This window comes from Brachyistius frenatus, unplaced genomic scaffold (genome assembly GCF_029030835.1).
Source record: "Brachyistius frenatus isolate BFR_SWC_R1_liver_20210118 unplaced genomic scaffold, ASM2903083v1 Contig_236, whole genome shotgun sequence".
NCBI lineage: Eukaryota > Metazoa > Chordata > Actinopteri > Embiotocidae > Brachyistius > Brachyistius frenatus.
This window is the reverse complement of record NW_027210835.1, coordinates 315,160-328,911: the sequence shown is the minus strand read 5'-3', so window position 1 is coordinate 328,911 and position 13,752 is coordinate 315,160. Positions and strand designations below refer to the sequence as shown.

At 55.5% G+C, this 13,752-nt stretch overlaps 1 protein-coding gene across 1 annotated transcript in view; it reads left to right on the top strand.

Moving 5' to 3' along the window:
- Positions 1-13,528, top strand: part of kmt2ca (lysine (K)-specific methyltransferase 2Ca) — a 38,435-nt gene extending 24,907 nt beyond the window's left edge. The window contains exons 41-74 of the mRNA XM_069720239.1: positions 11-409; positions 502-803; positions 888-999; positions 1,134-1,484; positions 1,696-1,800; positions 1,967-2,034; positions 2,107-2,170; positions 2,255-2,487; positions 2,595-2,969; positions 3,048-3,155; positions 4,074-5,057; positions 5,180-5,425; positions 5,514-5,675; positions 5,882-6,043; positions 6,183-6,315; positions 6,593-6,716; positions 6,829-7,004; positions 7,091-7,203; positions 7,287-7,464; positions 8,125-8,241; positions 8,508-8,605; positions 8,715-8,921; positions 8,997-9,124; positions 9,273-9,468; positions 9,568-9,777; positions 9,878-10,251; positions 10,338-10,450; positions 10,639-10,775; positions 11,320-11,447; positions 11,659-11,860; positions 12,032-12,148; positions 13,029-13,102; positions 13,198-13,306; positions 13,391-13,528. Of these exons, the coding sequence (XP_069576340.1) occupies positions 11-409; positions 502-803; positions 888-999; positions 1,134-1,484; positions 1,696-1,800; positions 1,967-2,034; positions 2,107-2,170; positions 2,255-2,487; positions 2,595-2,969; positions 3,048-3,155; positions 4,074-5,057; positions 5,180-5,425; positions 5,514-5,675; positions 5,882-6,043; positions 6,183-6,315; positions 6,593-6,716; positions 6,829-7,004; positions 7,091-7,203; positions 7,287-7,464; positions 8,125-8,241; positions 8,508-8,605; positions 8,715-8,921; positions 8,997-9,124; positions 9,273-9,468; positions 9,568-9,777; positions 9,878-10,251; positions 10,338-10,450; positions 10,639-10,775; positions 11,320-11,447; positions 11,659-11,860; positions 12,032-12,148; positions 13,029-13,102; positions 13,198-13,306; positions 13,391-13,483 (6,698 nt within the window). The 3' untranslated portion in view covers positions 13,484-13,528. The remainder of the gene's footprint in view (positions 1-10; positions 410-501; positions 804-887; positions 1,000-1,133; positions 1,485-1,695; positions 1,801-1,966; positions 2,035-2,106; positions 2,171-2,254; positions 2,488-2,594; positions 2,970-3,047; positions 3,156-4,073; positions 5,058-5,179; positions 5,426-5,513; positions 5,676-5,881; positions 6,044-6,182; positions 6,316-6,592; positions 6,717-6,828; positions 7,005-7,090; positions 7,204-7,286; positions 7,465-8,124; positions 8,242-8,507; positions 8,606-8,714; positions 8,922-8,996; positions 9,125-9,272; positions 9,469-9,567; positions 9,778-9,877; positions 10,252-10,337; positions 10,451-10,638; positions 10,776-11,319; positions 11,448-11,658; positions 11,861-12,031; positions 12,149-13,028; positions 13,103-13,197; positions 13,307-13,390) is intronic.
- Positions 13,529-13,752: the final 224 nt, after the last annotated feature.

Genomic DNA, 13,752 nt, shown 5'->3' with positions numbered 1-13,752 from the left:
GCCCCCCCAGGTGTCCCCCAGCCCTTCCTCCCCCGCTCCCTCCCCATCCAGCAGCACAGCATCATGGGACAGCCCTACATCGAGCTGCGGCACCGCTCTCCAGAGAACCGCCTCAGGCTGCCCTTCCCTCTGCCCGCCTCCCCAGATCACAACGCCCCCCTCCAGCCCTCCGCAGTCCGGCCCGGTCCAGGGGTCCGGATGGGTGAGACGCTGATGGGCCAGCAGGTGGTGATGCAGATGCAGCACCTCGGACACCCGGCAGCACTGACCCAGAGTGGCATGGCGGTGCTCCCGGGTTCTGATGGGATGGAGGAGCACCTGGAGGGGGAGGACTCGGCCGTGAAGGACCTGGAGGACGTGGAGGTGAAGGACCTGGTGGACCTGAACCTGAACCTGGACCCCGAGGACGGTACGGATACACACGAGACGGACACGTAGAACCTGAAGGGGTTCAGGTAGTGAATAAACCGGGTCTAACCTGTCACGGGGTTTCTGTTTCAGGTAAAGAAGACCTGGATCTGGGGCCCAACGACCTCCACCTAGACGACTTCCTGCTGTCGGGGAAGTTCGACCTGATCGCATACGCCGACCCCGAGCTCAACCTAGAGGACAAGAAGGACATGTTCAACGAGGAGCTGGACCTGGGGGAGCCGGTGGAGGACAAAGGGGGGGGGGACAGGAAGGCCGACGGCCACGCCCACCTCGTCAGCCAGGTCAAACAGGAAGTAAAGGACGGCATCAAGACAGAAGGTGGACCCCCTGGACCTCCTGGACTTCCTGGTTCCTCGGTCCTCCTCCCCGAGGTGGGACATCTCTGATTTCTGTATCCGTCTTGATCATTGACCGTCTCAGCTGTCTGATCAATAACCTGCTGAACCTCCCTGTAGGAGAAGCTGGAGGACTCTGGTTCTGGTTCAGGAGCTGGTCCAGCCCTGCAGGCCCAGGAGCAGGTAGCGGTGTCGGGCTTGGCTCCCCGGGTTCACCCCTCCATGGCTGCAGGTAGACCAGTTGATCCACATCTGATCCGTAGTTATTGATCTGAAGCTCAACCACAACGTCTGCTAACTCTGGTCCTCCTTGTCTCCTCCTCTGTGTCCTCCTCTGTCTCCTTGTGTCCTCCTTCCTGTGCCCAGGTCAACAGTCTGTCTTCCAGCAGAGACCCTTTGGACCGTCCCCGTCCTCCTCGTCCCTCCTCACCCCTCGCCCCCAGGGTCTTGTGGTGTCTCCTCACCCCTCTTTGAATCCTCAGGGCCCCCCCGCCCAGCCTCATCTACTCCTCACCCCCCAGATCCAGAACCAGATGCAGAACCAGGTCCAGAACCAGATACAGATACAAATTCAGAACAGGCTCCTGCTCCTGGAGGAGCAGCCGCTGCTCCTGCAGGACCTCCTGGACCAGGAGCGTCAGGAGCAGCAGCAGCAGAAACAGATGCAGAATCTGATCCGACACAAATCCACCTCAGACCCCGTGTTCCCCGACATCGGTAAGACCAGAACCAGCTGAGAGGAAGCTTTTATTTTAAAAAGGCACCATCTCAACTCTCAACTCTGTCTGTCTGTCTGTGTCTCTCTCTTTCTGTCTGTCTGTGTCTCTCTCTCTCTGTCTGTCTGTCTGTCTGTGTGTGTCTCTCTCTCTTTCTGTCTGTCTGTCTGTGTGTGTCTCTCTGTCTGTCTGTCTGTCTGTGTGTCCAGCAGACTTTGACTCTGACCCCATCATGAAGGCCAAGATGGTTGCCCTGCAGGGCATCAACAAAGTGATGACCCAGAGCAGCCTGGGACTGAACCCCATGGTCATCAACAGGTACTGACCTCTGACCTCGCATCATATTCAGAACATATCTGCTCATACCTCACTGCTCAAACTTCTTGTTTGTAGTGGAATGGCCCTTTAATCCTGTGTGTGTGTGTGTGTGTGTGTGTGTGTGTGTGTGTGTGTGTGTGTGTGTGTGTGTGTGTGTGTGTGTGTGGTTCCAACAGGCTCCAGAAGCCCCGGTCCCTGAGGCGACTCCTCAGGCTCCTCACCTGGTGGGACAGGTATGTGGTTTGTCTCATGTGGTCCTCTGTGGATTCAAACATGTCCGCTGACTGTCTTCTACTTCCTGTCAGGACAAGAAACTGACCCCCCAGCTGGTGAGACCCAACCCCCCCGGCTGTGGCCCCGCCTTCGTCAGTGAGTATCATCCATCAATAAACCATCAGTCCCCTCCCCCTCTGACACCTGTCTGCTCCCCCTCTGACACCTGTCTGCTCCCAGATGAGTCTCAGCGGCGGCAGTATGAGGAGTGGCTCGGGGAGACACAACAGCTCCTTCAGATGCAGCAGCGTCTCCTGGACGAGCAGATCGCCGCCCACCGCAAGACCAAGAAGGCTCTGTCGGCCAAACAGAGGACGGCCAAGAGGGCAGGACGAGCCCTGGCCGAGGAGGACGCCGCCCAGCTGCGCCACATCAGCGAGCAGCAGGGGGCGGTACAGAAACAGCTGGAGCAGGTAAGACTGAATCTAGTCCAGAATCCAGACCTGGATCCAGACCCAGACCCAGATCCAGACCCAACTGGTCCCTGCAGTGCTGATGCAGGTGTTTGTTGTGTGTTCAGATCCGGAAGCAGCAGAAGGACCACGCCGAGCTGATCGAGGACTACCGGACCAAACAGCAGCAGCGAGCCCTGCAGCAGCAGCCGGCCGCCCCTCTCATCCCTACACCAGCACCCTCCCTCCCCCAGAACCTGCTCTCCCAGCAGGTGCCCCTGCAGTCCCACACGGGCGGCCCCACTCCAGCCCGCGTCACAAACTTCCCTCCTGGTTGGACTCCAGGGGGCGGGGCTCCAGTGGTGATGGGGCAGAGGATGCCCCCTCAGATGCCCCCCGCCCTGACAAATGCCCCCCAGGGTCCCCCACTCACCCAGACCCCCCCGGCCATGGTGCCTCGACCCAATGGAGCTGCAGGGGACGCATCTGCCTCGACACCTCAGGTAACAACCCACAGCGTTAACAACGTTTTAATACTAAACCAGCTGCTGGTCCGCCTGCTGACTCCGCCCCCTCCGCAGGTGAAGTTTGACGACAACAACCCATTCAGTGATTGCTTCCAGGAGAGGGAGAGGAGGGAGAGGCTGAGGGAGCAGCAGGAGAGGCAGAGAGTCCAGCTCATGCAGGAGGTAACCCAATCAGTCCGAGAGACCAGAAACCGCTGAGCGGTGAACTGCCGTTAAGGTCTGGTGAACCGTCGTTATGGTGCGGACAACCGTCGTTAAGGTGCAGACCGTTGTTGAGGTGCGGTGAACCGCCGTTATGGTGCGGACTGTCGCTGAGGTGCGGTGAACCGTCGTTATGGTGCGGACAACCGTCGTTATGGTGCGGTGAACCGCCGTTATGGTGCGGACTGTCGCTGAGGTGCGGTGAACCGTCGTTATGGTGCGGACAACCGTCGTTATGGTGCGGTGAACCGTCGTTATGGTGTGGACAACCGTCGTTAAAGTGCAGTGAACCGCCGTTATGGTGCAGTGAACCGTCGTTATGGTGTGGACAACCGTCATTAAGGTGCAGTGAACCGTCGTTATGGTGCAGTGAACTGTCGTTATGGTGCAGTGAACCGTCGTTATGGTGCAGTGAACCGCCGTTATGGTGTGGACAACCGTTGTTAAGGTGCGGTGAACCGTCGTTATGATGCAGTGAACCGTCGTTATGTTGTGGACAACCGTCGTTATGGTGCAGACCGTCGTTGAGGTGCGGACCGTCGTTGAGGTGCGGTGAACCGCCGTTATGGTGCGGACAACCGTCGTTAAGGTGCAGTGAACCGTCGTTATGGTGCGGACAACCGTCGTTAAGGTGCAGTGAACCGTCGTTATGGTCCGGTGAACCGTCGTTATGATACGGACAACCGTTGCTATGGTGCGTCCATGACATTCGGGTCATGGACAGTCCTGAGTTGACCTGTTGTTCTGTCTCAGGCTCCCTCCTCTTCCACCTGTTTTCTTTTGACTAATTAAATCTGTATTTAGTCAGGTGATCTAGTTAATCAAGAATGAGGACTCGACAATTTGTTGTTGATGAATCCTGTTACCTGTTCCTCTCAGGTGGAGCGACATCGCGCCCTGCAGCAGAGACTGGAGCTGGAGCAGCAGGGCCTCCTGGGGGCCTCCGTGGTTCCGGGGTCTGGGGTAGCAGCCATGCCTCCAGCTGGAGCTCTGTCTGGGGCTGGGGTCGGACAGACTCCAGGACCAGCACCTGCCCCTGGTGGGGACAGTCTCTCCCAGATGCCCTTCTTCAGCTCTGAGCTGCCCCAGGACTTCCTCCAGACCTCTCCACCCTCCAGACCTCCACCTCAGCACCAGGGCCAGGCGGGAGCACCGTATCCCCAGCAGGCAGGCCTCCACCAGGGCTTCACCGGAGGAGCCCTGCTCCCTGGAGCTCACCCTGTACCGGTTCTTCTCCCGGGCACCGCAGCTGAGCGGGGCAGGTCCCAAGCTGAGCACCGGCCCCCCATGGATGTGCTTCTGTCCAACCTTCAGACTAGGCCGAGACTCCCAGGCCCAGTGGGGCCCTCGGTCCAGGGACAGGTACGCCTCACTGGGATAGGAGCAGCAGCAATGACCCCGTCCCATCCTGGAGGTCATCGATTTGGACACGACTCCTCCTCTTCCTCCCCCTTGACCTCCCTGGCCCCCTCCTTTCCCTGCCCTTCCTCTGGAGGCCCCGCCTCCCTCATCCAGCTCTACTCTGACATCATCCCTGACGACAAACCAAAGAAGAGGAGGAGCAGGAAGAAGGACGGAGATGAGGCTGTGGGAGGAGGGGCCAGGACGCCACTGTCCTCACACTCCGATGACATCACTGCCCCGCCCACTCCCGTCCTCTCAGACACCTGCTCCACGCCTCCTCGTGTCAGCCTGGACCAACCAGACGTGTCCTTCCATCAGAGCTCCTCCCTCTCTGGTCTGGCTCCGTCCACCGAGTTGGAGAGGCAGCTGTCCGTCTGCTCCGCGACCCAGCAGAGAGCCTCCGTCCTGGGCATGGAGGGCCAGAGAGGTCCCCTGTCTGCAGTCTGCCTGGAGGTCAAGGTCTGTACCAGTACTCTGTAGTACTACTGTGATAGTCCCAGTTCTCTGTGGTACGACTGTGTACTTGTTGCAGTAGTACTGCAGTATATTATGATCTCAGGTGTTTATTTTGCGTCTTGCAGGAGGAGCGTGAGGAGGGAGGGGCCTGTGGAGGAGGTGTGGTGAAGATGGAGGAGGGAGAGGGCTTCTCTCCCCTGCTGGGGGGAGACGGGGGGAAGGAGCTGCTCAGACACCTGCTGAAGGACAAGACCTCCCCGGCCACCACGCCGTCACCTACTGGCCTGGCCCTGCCCACCGCCCGCCACCAGCTGTCCAATGATGGCGTCAGGTCTGACGAGGAAGATGGACCTGGTTCCCATGGCAACATGGTGAGGAGAACAAATGTGATGTTGTGTGACCTTTAAATGCAAAGAACTACAATGAGAGTGTGTTACCAAGGCGACCTGCCTCCTCCAGGTGAGCGATCCGGACCTGAAGAAGACTCAGCGCTGCAAGAGACCGGCCCGGCCCGACAAAGACAGAGCTCCTCCCAAAAACAAAAGGAGGAAGAGGGAGGAGGAGGAGAAGACACTCCACTCCTCCACCTCCTCCGACCCACTGATGACACACCTCAGACAGGTAAAGACACGCCCCCTCTGTTTATTTATAAAAGTTATAATTTATAAAACTATTTTAAAACCAGTCAGAGGAGCACAAACCTCAGAGAGCGCAGATACAATCAATACAATTTATCTAATCAATACTGTCAATCTAATCGATATAATCAACACAATAAATATAATTAATACAATCAGTACAATTAATACAACCCCTCCTCCCCCCAGCTGTCAGTGCTGCCCCTCATGGAGCCGGTCCTGGGGGTCGACCTCGGTCTGTTCCCCCCGTACGGCAGCTCGTCTCTGGGAAGAGACTCCCGACTGAGCGGCTCCTTCGGCAACGCCTGTCTGGACGGAGTCACCGACTACTACTCTCAGCTCATATACAAGGTACCACTACTACTGCAGTACTACTACTCTCAGCTCATATACAAGGTACTACTACTACTGCAGTACTACTACTCTCAGCTCATATACAAGGTACTACTACTACTGAAGTATGAATAATTTTTCCATTGTTTCTTTACAGAATAACCTCAGTAACCCCCCCACCCCGCCAGCCTCCCTGCCCCCCACACCCCCACCTGTCGCCAGGCAGAAACTGGTGAACGGCTTCGCCACGACGGAGGAGCTGACCAGGAACGACATCAGCGAGCAGGATGGTGAGTCACATGACTTCCTGCAGGTGTTGGTCCGGCCCACTGCTTCGTCTCAGGCTCTACTAAGTCCTGTAGCATGTAACATGTAGCATGTAACAGTGATCATACACAGTTAGAGTTTACATGAGTCAGTAGGAACATACACCATGTGGTTATAACTTTGTGGACAGCCTTCAAGCAGTGTCCTGGGTTCTCTGTCCACATACTTTTGGCCGCGTGATGCTGGAAGTACGGTAACGGAGCGCTGCAGGTGATGTTGATGACTCGGTTTTTACCGCAGGGAAAGGTGTGTTGGCTCTGAAGCATAAAGGGGAGGAGCTTCTGGCTCTAAATCACGCCTCCAAGACTGTAGATGTCCCTGCCTCTCTTCCAACCCCACCCCACAACAACCAGGAGGAGCTCAGGTAAACCCCACCCACTTACTACCCCCCAGGGCTCCCAGCGTGGCATCACAGCACACCTGTCCTCTTCTTCTTTTGTTGCACTGACTTCTTCTTCGTGGGTTTTTCTCCTCAGGGTCCAGGACTCGTCGCAGCGCGGCAGCCCGGACGGCTTCGTCCCTTCGTCGTCTCCGGAGAGTGTGGCGGACATGGAGGTCAGCAGGTACCCCGACCTGTCCTTCATCAAACTGGAGCCGCCGTCGCCCTGCCCTTCGCCTCCATTACCCATCATGCCCTGCGCCTGGGGGAAAGGTCAGTCAGCAGCTGCACGACCTTTTTCTTCTTCGTCTGTTCAGTCACGATCAAATTAAACTGATTCGGTGTGTGTATGTGTCCAGGCTCTGCAGTCAAACAGGAAGTGAAGGCGGAGCCCAACCGTCAGGCTCCTCCCTCCTGCTCTAACACAGACCTGGTTACCATAGCGATAACCCTGAACCCAGTGGCAGCTCAGGTAAAACTCTCTCTCTCTCTTTGCATGTCCAATTAGCGGTAACCCCTCCCTCCCGATGACATCACTGACCCTGTGTGTTTCAGAACGTTGCCGGGGTGATGGCGGCGGTGGCGGCGCTGCTGCGGGTCCCCGTCCCCGTCGACTACCAGCTGAGCCAAGCGACCGGACCCGAGCCGAACTCATTGGCTCTGCTGGCTGGAGTCCGGGTTCCACTGACCACTGGACCGGGACCAGGAAGTAGACCACCGAGACCTGCAGCTGGTTAGCACACACACACAGTAACACACACACACAGTAACACACACACACACACACACACACACACACACACACACACACACACACACACACACACACACACACACACACAGTAAGTAACACAGTAACACACAGTGACACACACACAGTAACACACACAGTAACACACACACACAGTAACACACACACACACACACAGTAACTAACACAGTAACACAGTAACACACAGTGACACACACACAGTAACACACACACAGTAATACACAGTAACACACACACACAGTAACACACACACACACACACACACACACACACACAGTAACTAACACAGTAACACACAGTGACACACACACAGTAATACACACACACACACACACACAGTAACACACAGTAACACACACACAGTAACACACACACACACACACAGTAACACACAGTAACACACACACAGTAACACAGTAACACACAGTAACACACACACAGTAACACAGTAACACACAGTAACACACACACAGTAACACACAGTAACACACACACAGTAACACACACACAGTAACACACAGTAACACACAGTAACACACACACAGTAACACAGTAACACACAGTAACACACACACAGTAACACACAGTAACACACACTTCATCTGTGTGCGGGTATTCCAGGTGTCAGAATGGACATCCAACATGGCGGCGCTGCTGCTCCTGTCAGGGCTCAGTTCTGCAGCCACTGCAAGGTGCTGCTGGGAAACGGAGTCCACATCGTCAAGGAGCTCAAACAGGTGGGACTCTGAAGGAGGTGTGTGTGTGTGCGTGTGTGTGTGTGTGTGTTATAGTGTTAGTGTTAGTGTGTGTGTGTGTGTGTCCAGGTGGGTACTTACACTTGAACACACATGGAGTTCAGGTCTCCTGGATTAGAGTCTGTCTGAAGGTTGAGAACTAGTTCTGGTTCGGGGAAAGGATTGTGTCACTGAGTGTGTGTGTGTGTGTGTGTGTGTGTGTGTGTGTGTGTGTGTGTGTGTGTGTGTGTGTGTGTGTGTGTGTGTGTGAGGGTCAGTCCAGACCCGGGTCCAGCCTGGTGTTCTGCAGTCCCAACTGCTCCGCTCTCCACACCTCTGACCTGCAGAACCGGATCGCAGCAAGCAAGGTGAGAGGTCACGTGATTAACCAGACCGGTCCCGCCATGTCCTGCAGCTCAGTCCACAGGTGCTGGACACTACATTTCCCACAATGCACCTGTGTGTGTGTGTTCTCAGACCGTGGGCCCCGTCCTGCCTCCTCCCAGCAGGGTGCAGCACCAGTACACCAACAACATGTCCTCCATCGGAGTCCAATCCCTACCCCCCACTCCCCCCTCACCCCACCCTGCCCCCACCCCATCCTCCTCCTCCTCCCCTCCTCTCTCCTTCCCCACTGCCTCCGCCATTACCATGGAGACCAGGCCCCGCATGGACAGCCTCAAGGTGGGTGTGGTTACCGATGAGGTCCCTTTTGACCTGCTGGGTGCTCGATCAGACCGACTCTTGATTGGTTAACAGGTGAAGGTGAAGTTGAAGCCCCACCCCCGAGCGGTGCCGGGTGGAGAGGACCTCCTGTCGTCACGGCACGGGAAGAGGATGAAGAGCTGTCGCTGGAGACGCTGGAGCATTAGCATCTCGCTAAGCAGGTTAGCATGTTAGCATCTCGCTGAGCAGGTTAGCATGTTAGCATCTCGCTGAGCAGGTTAGCATGTTAGCATCTCGCTGAGCAGGTTAGCATGTTAGCATCTCGCTGAGCAGGTTTGAAATGCTGTCATTGTACCTTCCTGTCTTCAGAGGTCCTTGCATTCCTAATGAGGCTGTTGGCATGCCAACGGAGGACGAAGTGGATGTGCTGTTGAAAAAGTTGGGGGTGTGTCTTCGCCCTGACCCGTTACCCAAAGACCAGAGGAGGTGCTGTTTTTGTCACCAGCAGGGAGACGGACGGACGGATGGACCGGCCAGACTGTTGAACCTGGACCTGGACCTGTGGGTGAGTACTGGTCAGAAACCCCGGGGGGCGGTCCGGACCCTCAGAAACCCCGGGGGCGGACCCTGTGCGCGGCCCTAGCTGACCCGGTCTCTGTCCCAGGTCCACCTGAACTGCGCCCTGTGGTCCAGCGAGGTGTACGAGACGCAGGCCGGCGCTCTGATCAACGTGGAGCCGGCGCTGCGACGCGGTCTGTCGCTGCGCTGCGCTCACTGCCAGCAGACCGGAGCCACCAGCGGCTGCAACCGACTACGATGCACCAACACGTACCACTTCACCTGCGCTCTGACCGCCCACTGCACCTTCTTCAAGGTAACTCTCTCTCTCTGATACACCTGTTCAACTGGACTCATTGAACACCTCCTCTCTCATCCTCCTGCTGCTCCTCATTCTCCTCCTCCCCCTCCTCCAGGATAAGACGATGCTGTGTCACCTCCATAAGCCCAGGATGGTGTCTCTCGGTGGGGACAGGTCGTCCAGCGGCTCCCCCTCCTCCACCTCCGGTGCGACCTTTGACCCCGTGGCGGTCTGTGACCCGTACGACTGTGAGCTGCGGTGCTTCGCCGTGTTCCGCCGTGTGTTCGTGCAGCGTGACGAGGCGCGGCAGATCGCCGCCGTGGTGCAGCGCGGCGATCGGCAGCACACCTTCCGGGTCGGCAGCCTGCTGTTCCGCGCCGTCGGCAGGCTCCTCCCGCAGCAGATGAACCACTTCCACAACGAGGCCGCCATCTTCCCCATCGGTTACCACGCCAACCGCATCTACTGGAGCATGCGCCACAGCAACAGGTAACGTCCAGAGTTTGATCCTGCTCCTGATTGGTTGACCTTCATGAATGGATAAGAATCAGAACCAGGTGCTGTTTCTCCTGCAGACGCTGTAAGTACATGTGTTACATCGAGGAGGAGGAGGGACGGCCGCTCTTCAAGGTCAAGGTGGTGGAGAAGGGACACGACGACCTCATCCTCACAGGACCCTCCCCCAAAGGTGAGACTCACCTGAGAACAGACCACTCCCCACTGAGAACAGACCCCCCCACCCCCTGAAAACAGACCAGACCCCCCCCCCCCCACACACACACACACACACACTGAAAACAGACAACCCCCCTTCTGAGAATAAGCCACACCCCCACTCAGAGGGCCCACCTGACTAATGGAAGCGTGTGTGTGCAGCTGTGTGGGACCAGATCCTGGACCCCGTGTCTCAGATCCGGTCCTCCACCGGGACCCTCAAACTGTTCCCGGTCTACCTGAAAGGAGAAGACCTGTTCGGTCTGACATCGTCTGCAGTGACCCGGATCATCGAGTCTGTACGTCTCACACACACACACACACACACACACACACACACACACACACACACACACACACACACACACACACACACACACACACACACACACACACACACACACACACACACACACAGATACACACATGGGTTAGTAGGACTGTGCTTTACTGTCTGAACATGTGTGTGTGTGTGTGTGTGTATATCTTTATGTATTTGTGTGTGTGTGTGTGTGTGTATCCTTGTGTATCTTGTGTATGTGTGTGTGTATCTATCTTTGTATATCTGTGTGTGTGTGTATCTTTGTGTATCTGTGTGTGTCTGTGTGTGTGTATCTTTGTGTATCTGTGTGTGTGTGTATGTGCGTGTTTATCTGTGTGTGTGTGTGTGTGTGTATATGTGCATGTGTGTGTGTTTATCTGTGTGTGTGTGTGTGTGTGTGTATATGTGCGTGTGTGTGTGTTTATCTGTGTGTGTGTGTGTGTATATGTGCGTGTGTGTGTGTATCTGTGTGTGTGTATATGTGCATGTGTGTGTGTTTATCTGTGTGCGTATGTGTGTAGTTACCTGGTGTGGAGGCCTGTGATCGCTACACCTTCCGTTATGGGAGGAATCCTCTGATGGAGTGGCCTCTGGCCTTCAACCCGTCCGGCTCGGCGCGCTCCGAACCCAAAGCCTGTCAGATCAAGAGGTAACAGCATCACAGCAGCTGTGACATCAGCTGTGACATCAGCTGAACGTCAGCATGTCTAACCTCATTTATTTATCTGCATGTAAACACAGGATGATAAATGAACATGTTTGTTTTGTAAACAGGTAGATGTAGATGAAGGTGTGTTTGTAAACAGGTAGATGAAGGTGTGTTTGTAAACAGGTAGATGAAGCTCCTCCTCCTCCCTCAGAACCTCCCTGCTGACCAGCGTGGCCCCCCGCTGTCAGGGCTCCGTGGGCTCCATCGTGGGCCTCGTGCCCGGCGTCATCTCTCTGTCTCCGGGCGAGACGGTGGCCGGCGCTCACCAGGGACGCCACTCCAAGTCCTCGCAGTACCGACGTATGAAGGCTGAGTGGAAGAGCAACGTGTACCTGGCCCGGTCCGGCATCCAGGTGAGACACCTGCAGAACACCTGAACACCTGAGCAGGACCGCAGGGCAGGTCACTGACTCTCTCTGTCTCTCTCTCTCTCTGTGTGTGTGTGTGTGTGTGTGTGTGTGTGTGTGTGTGTGTGTGTGTGTGTGTGTGTGTGTGTGTGTGTGTGTGTGTGTGTGCCCGCGCAGGGTCTGGGTCTGTATGCTGCCAAAGACATCGAGAGGTGCACCATGGTCATCGAGTACATCGGAACCATTATCAGGAGCGAGGTAGCCAATCGTAAGGAGAGGCTGTATGAGTCACAGGTAACACACACACAGACACACACACACACACACACACACACACACACAGACAGACAGACACACACACAGACAGACACACACACAGACACACACACACACACAGACAGACACACACACAGACACACACACACACACACACACACACACACACAGACACACACACACACACACACACACACACACAGACAGACACACACACAGACACACACACACACACACACACACACACAGACACACACACACACACACACACACACACACACAGACACACAGACACACACACACACACACACACACACACACACACACACACACACACACACACACACACACACACACACACACACACACACAGACAGACACACACACACACAGACAGACACACACACACACACACAGACAGACAGACACACAGACAGACACACACACACACAGACAGACACACAGACAGACACACACACACACACACAGTCAGACAGACACACACACACACACACACACACACAGTCAGACAGACACACAGACAGACACACACAGACACACACACACAGTCAGACAGACACACACACAGACAGACAGACACACAGACACACACACACACACAGACACACAGACACACACACACACACACACACACACACACACACACACAGACACACAGAAACACACACACAGACACACGTGAGGAAAACAAACACCCAGAGCGTTTTAATGATTTTCATAGCAGCCGTTTTTCAGCTGGACTCTGGTCTGTAAACCTGAGAATGTGGTCTGATACGTCTGTGTGTGTGTGTGTGTGTGTGTGTGTGTGTGTGTGTGTGTGTGTGTGTGTGTGTGTGTGTGTGTGTGTGTGTGTGTGTGTGTGTGTGTGTGTGTGTGTAACCGAGGTGTGTACATGTTCCGGATCGACAACGACTACGTAATCGACGCCACCATCACAGGAGGACCTGCCAGGTGAGAGACCAGTTCAGACCTGTCGTGTGTTCATTGACAAGCTCTGCTCTCAATTATTGATTGATTGATTGATCGATCGATTGATTGATTGACAGGTACATCAACCACTCGTGTGGTCCCAACTGCATCACGGAGGTGGTGACGGTGGAGAAGGAGAACAAGATCATCATCAGCTCCTGCAGACGCATCCAGAGAGGAGAGGAGGTACAGCTGTCAATCACTCACCTGTCAATCACTCATTCTGATGGTTCACTGATCAACTTCATGTTATTATGTAACTCCCCACAGCTGTGTTATGACTATAAGTTCGACCTGGAGGACGACCAACATAAGATCCCGTGTCACTGTGGAGCCGTCAACTGTCGCAAATGGATGAACTGAACACACACGCACAACACACACACACGCACAACACACACACACGCACAACACACACGCACGCACGCACACACAACGCACGCACGCACAACGCACGCACAACACACACACACGCACAACACACACGCACGCACGCACACACAACACACACACGCACAACACACACACACGCACAACACACACGCACGCACAACACACACGCACGCACGCACACACAACACACACACGCACAACACACACACACGCACAACACACGCACGCACAACACACGC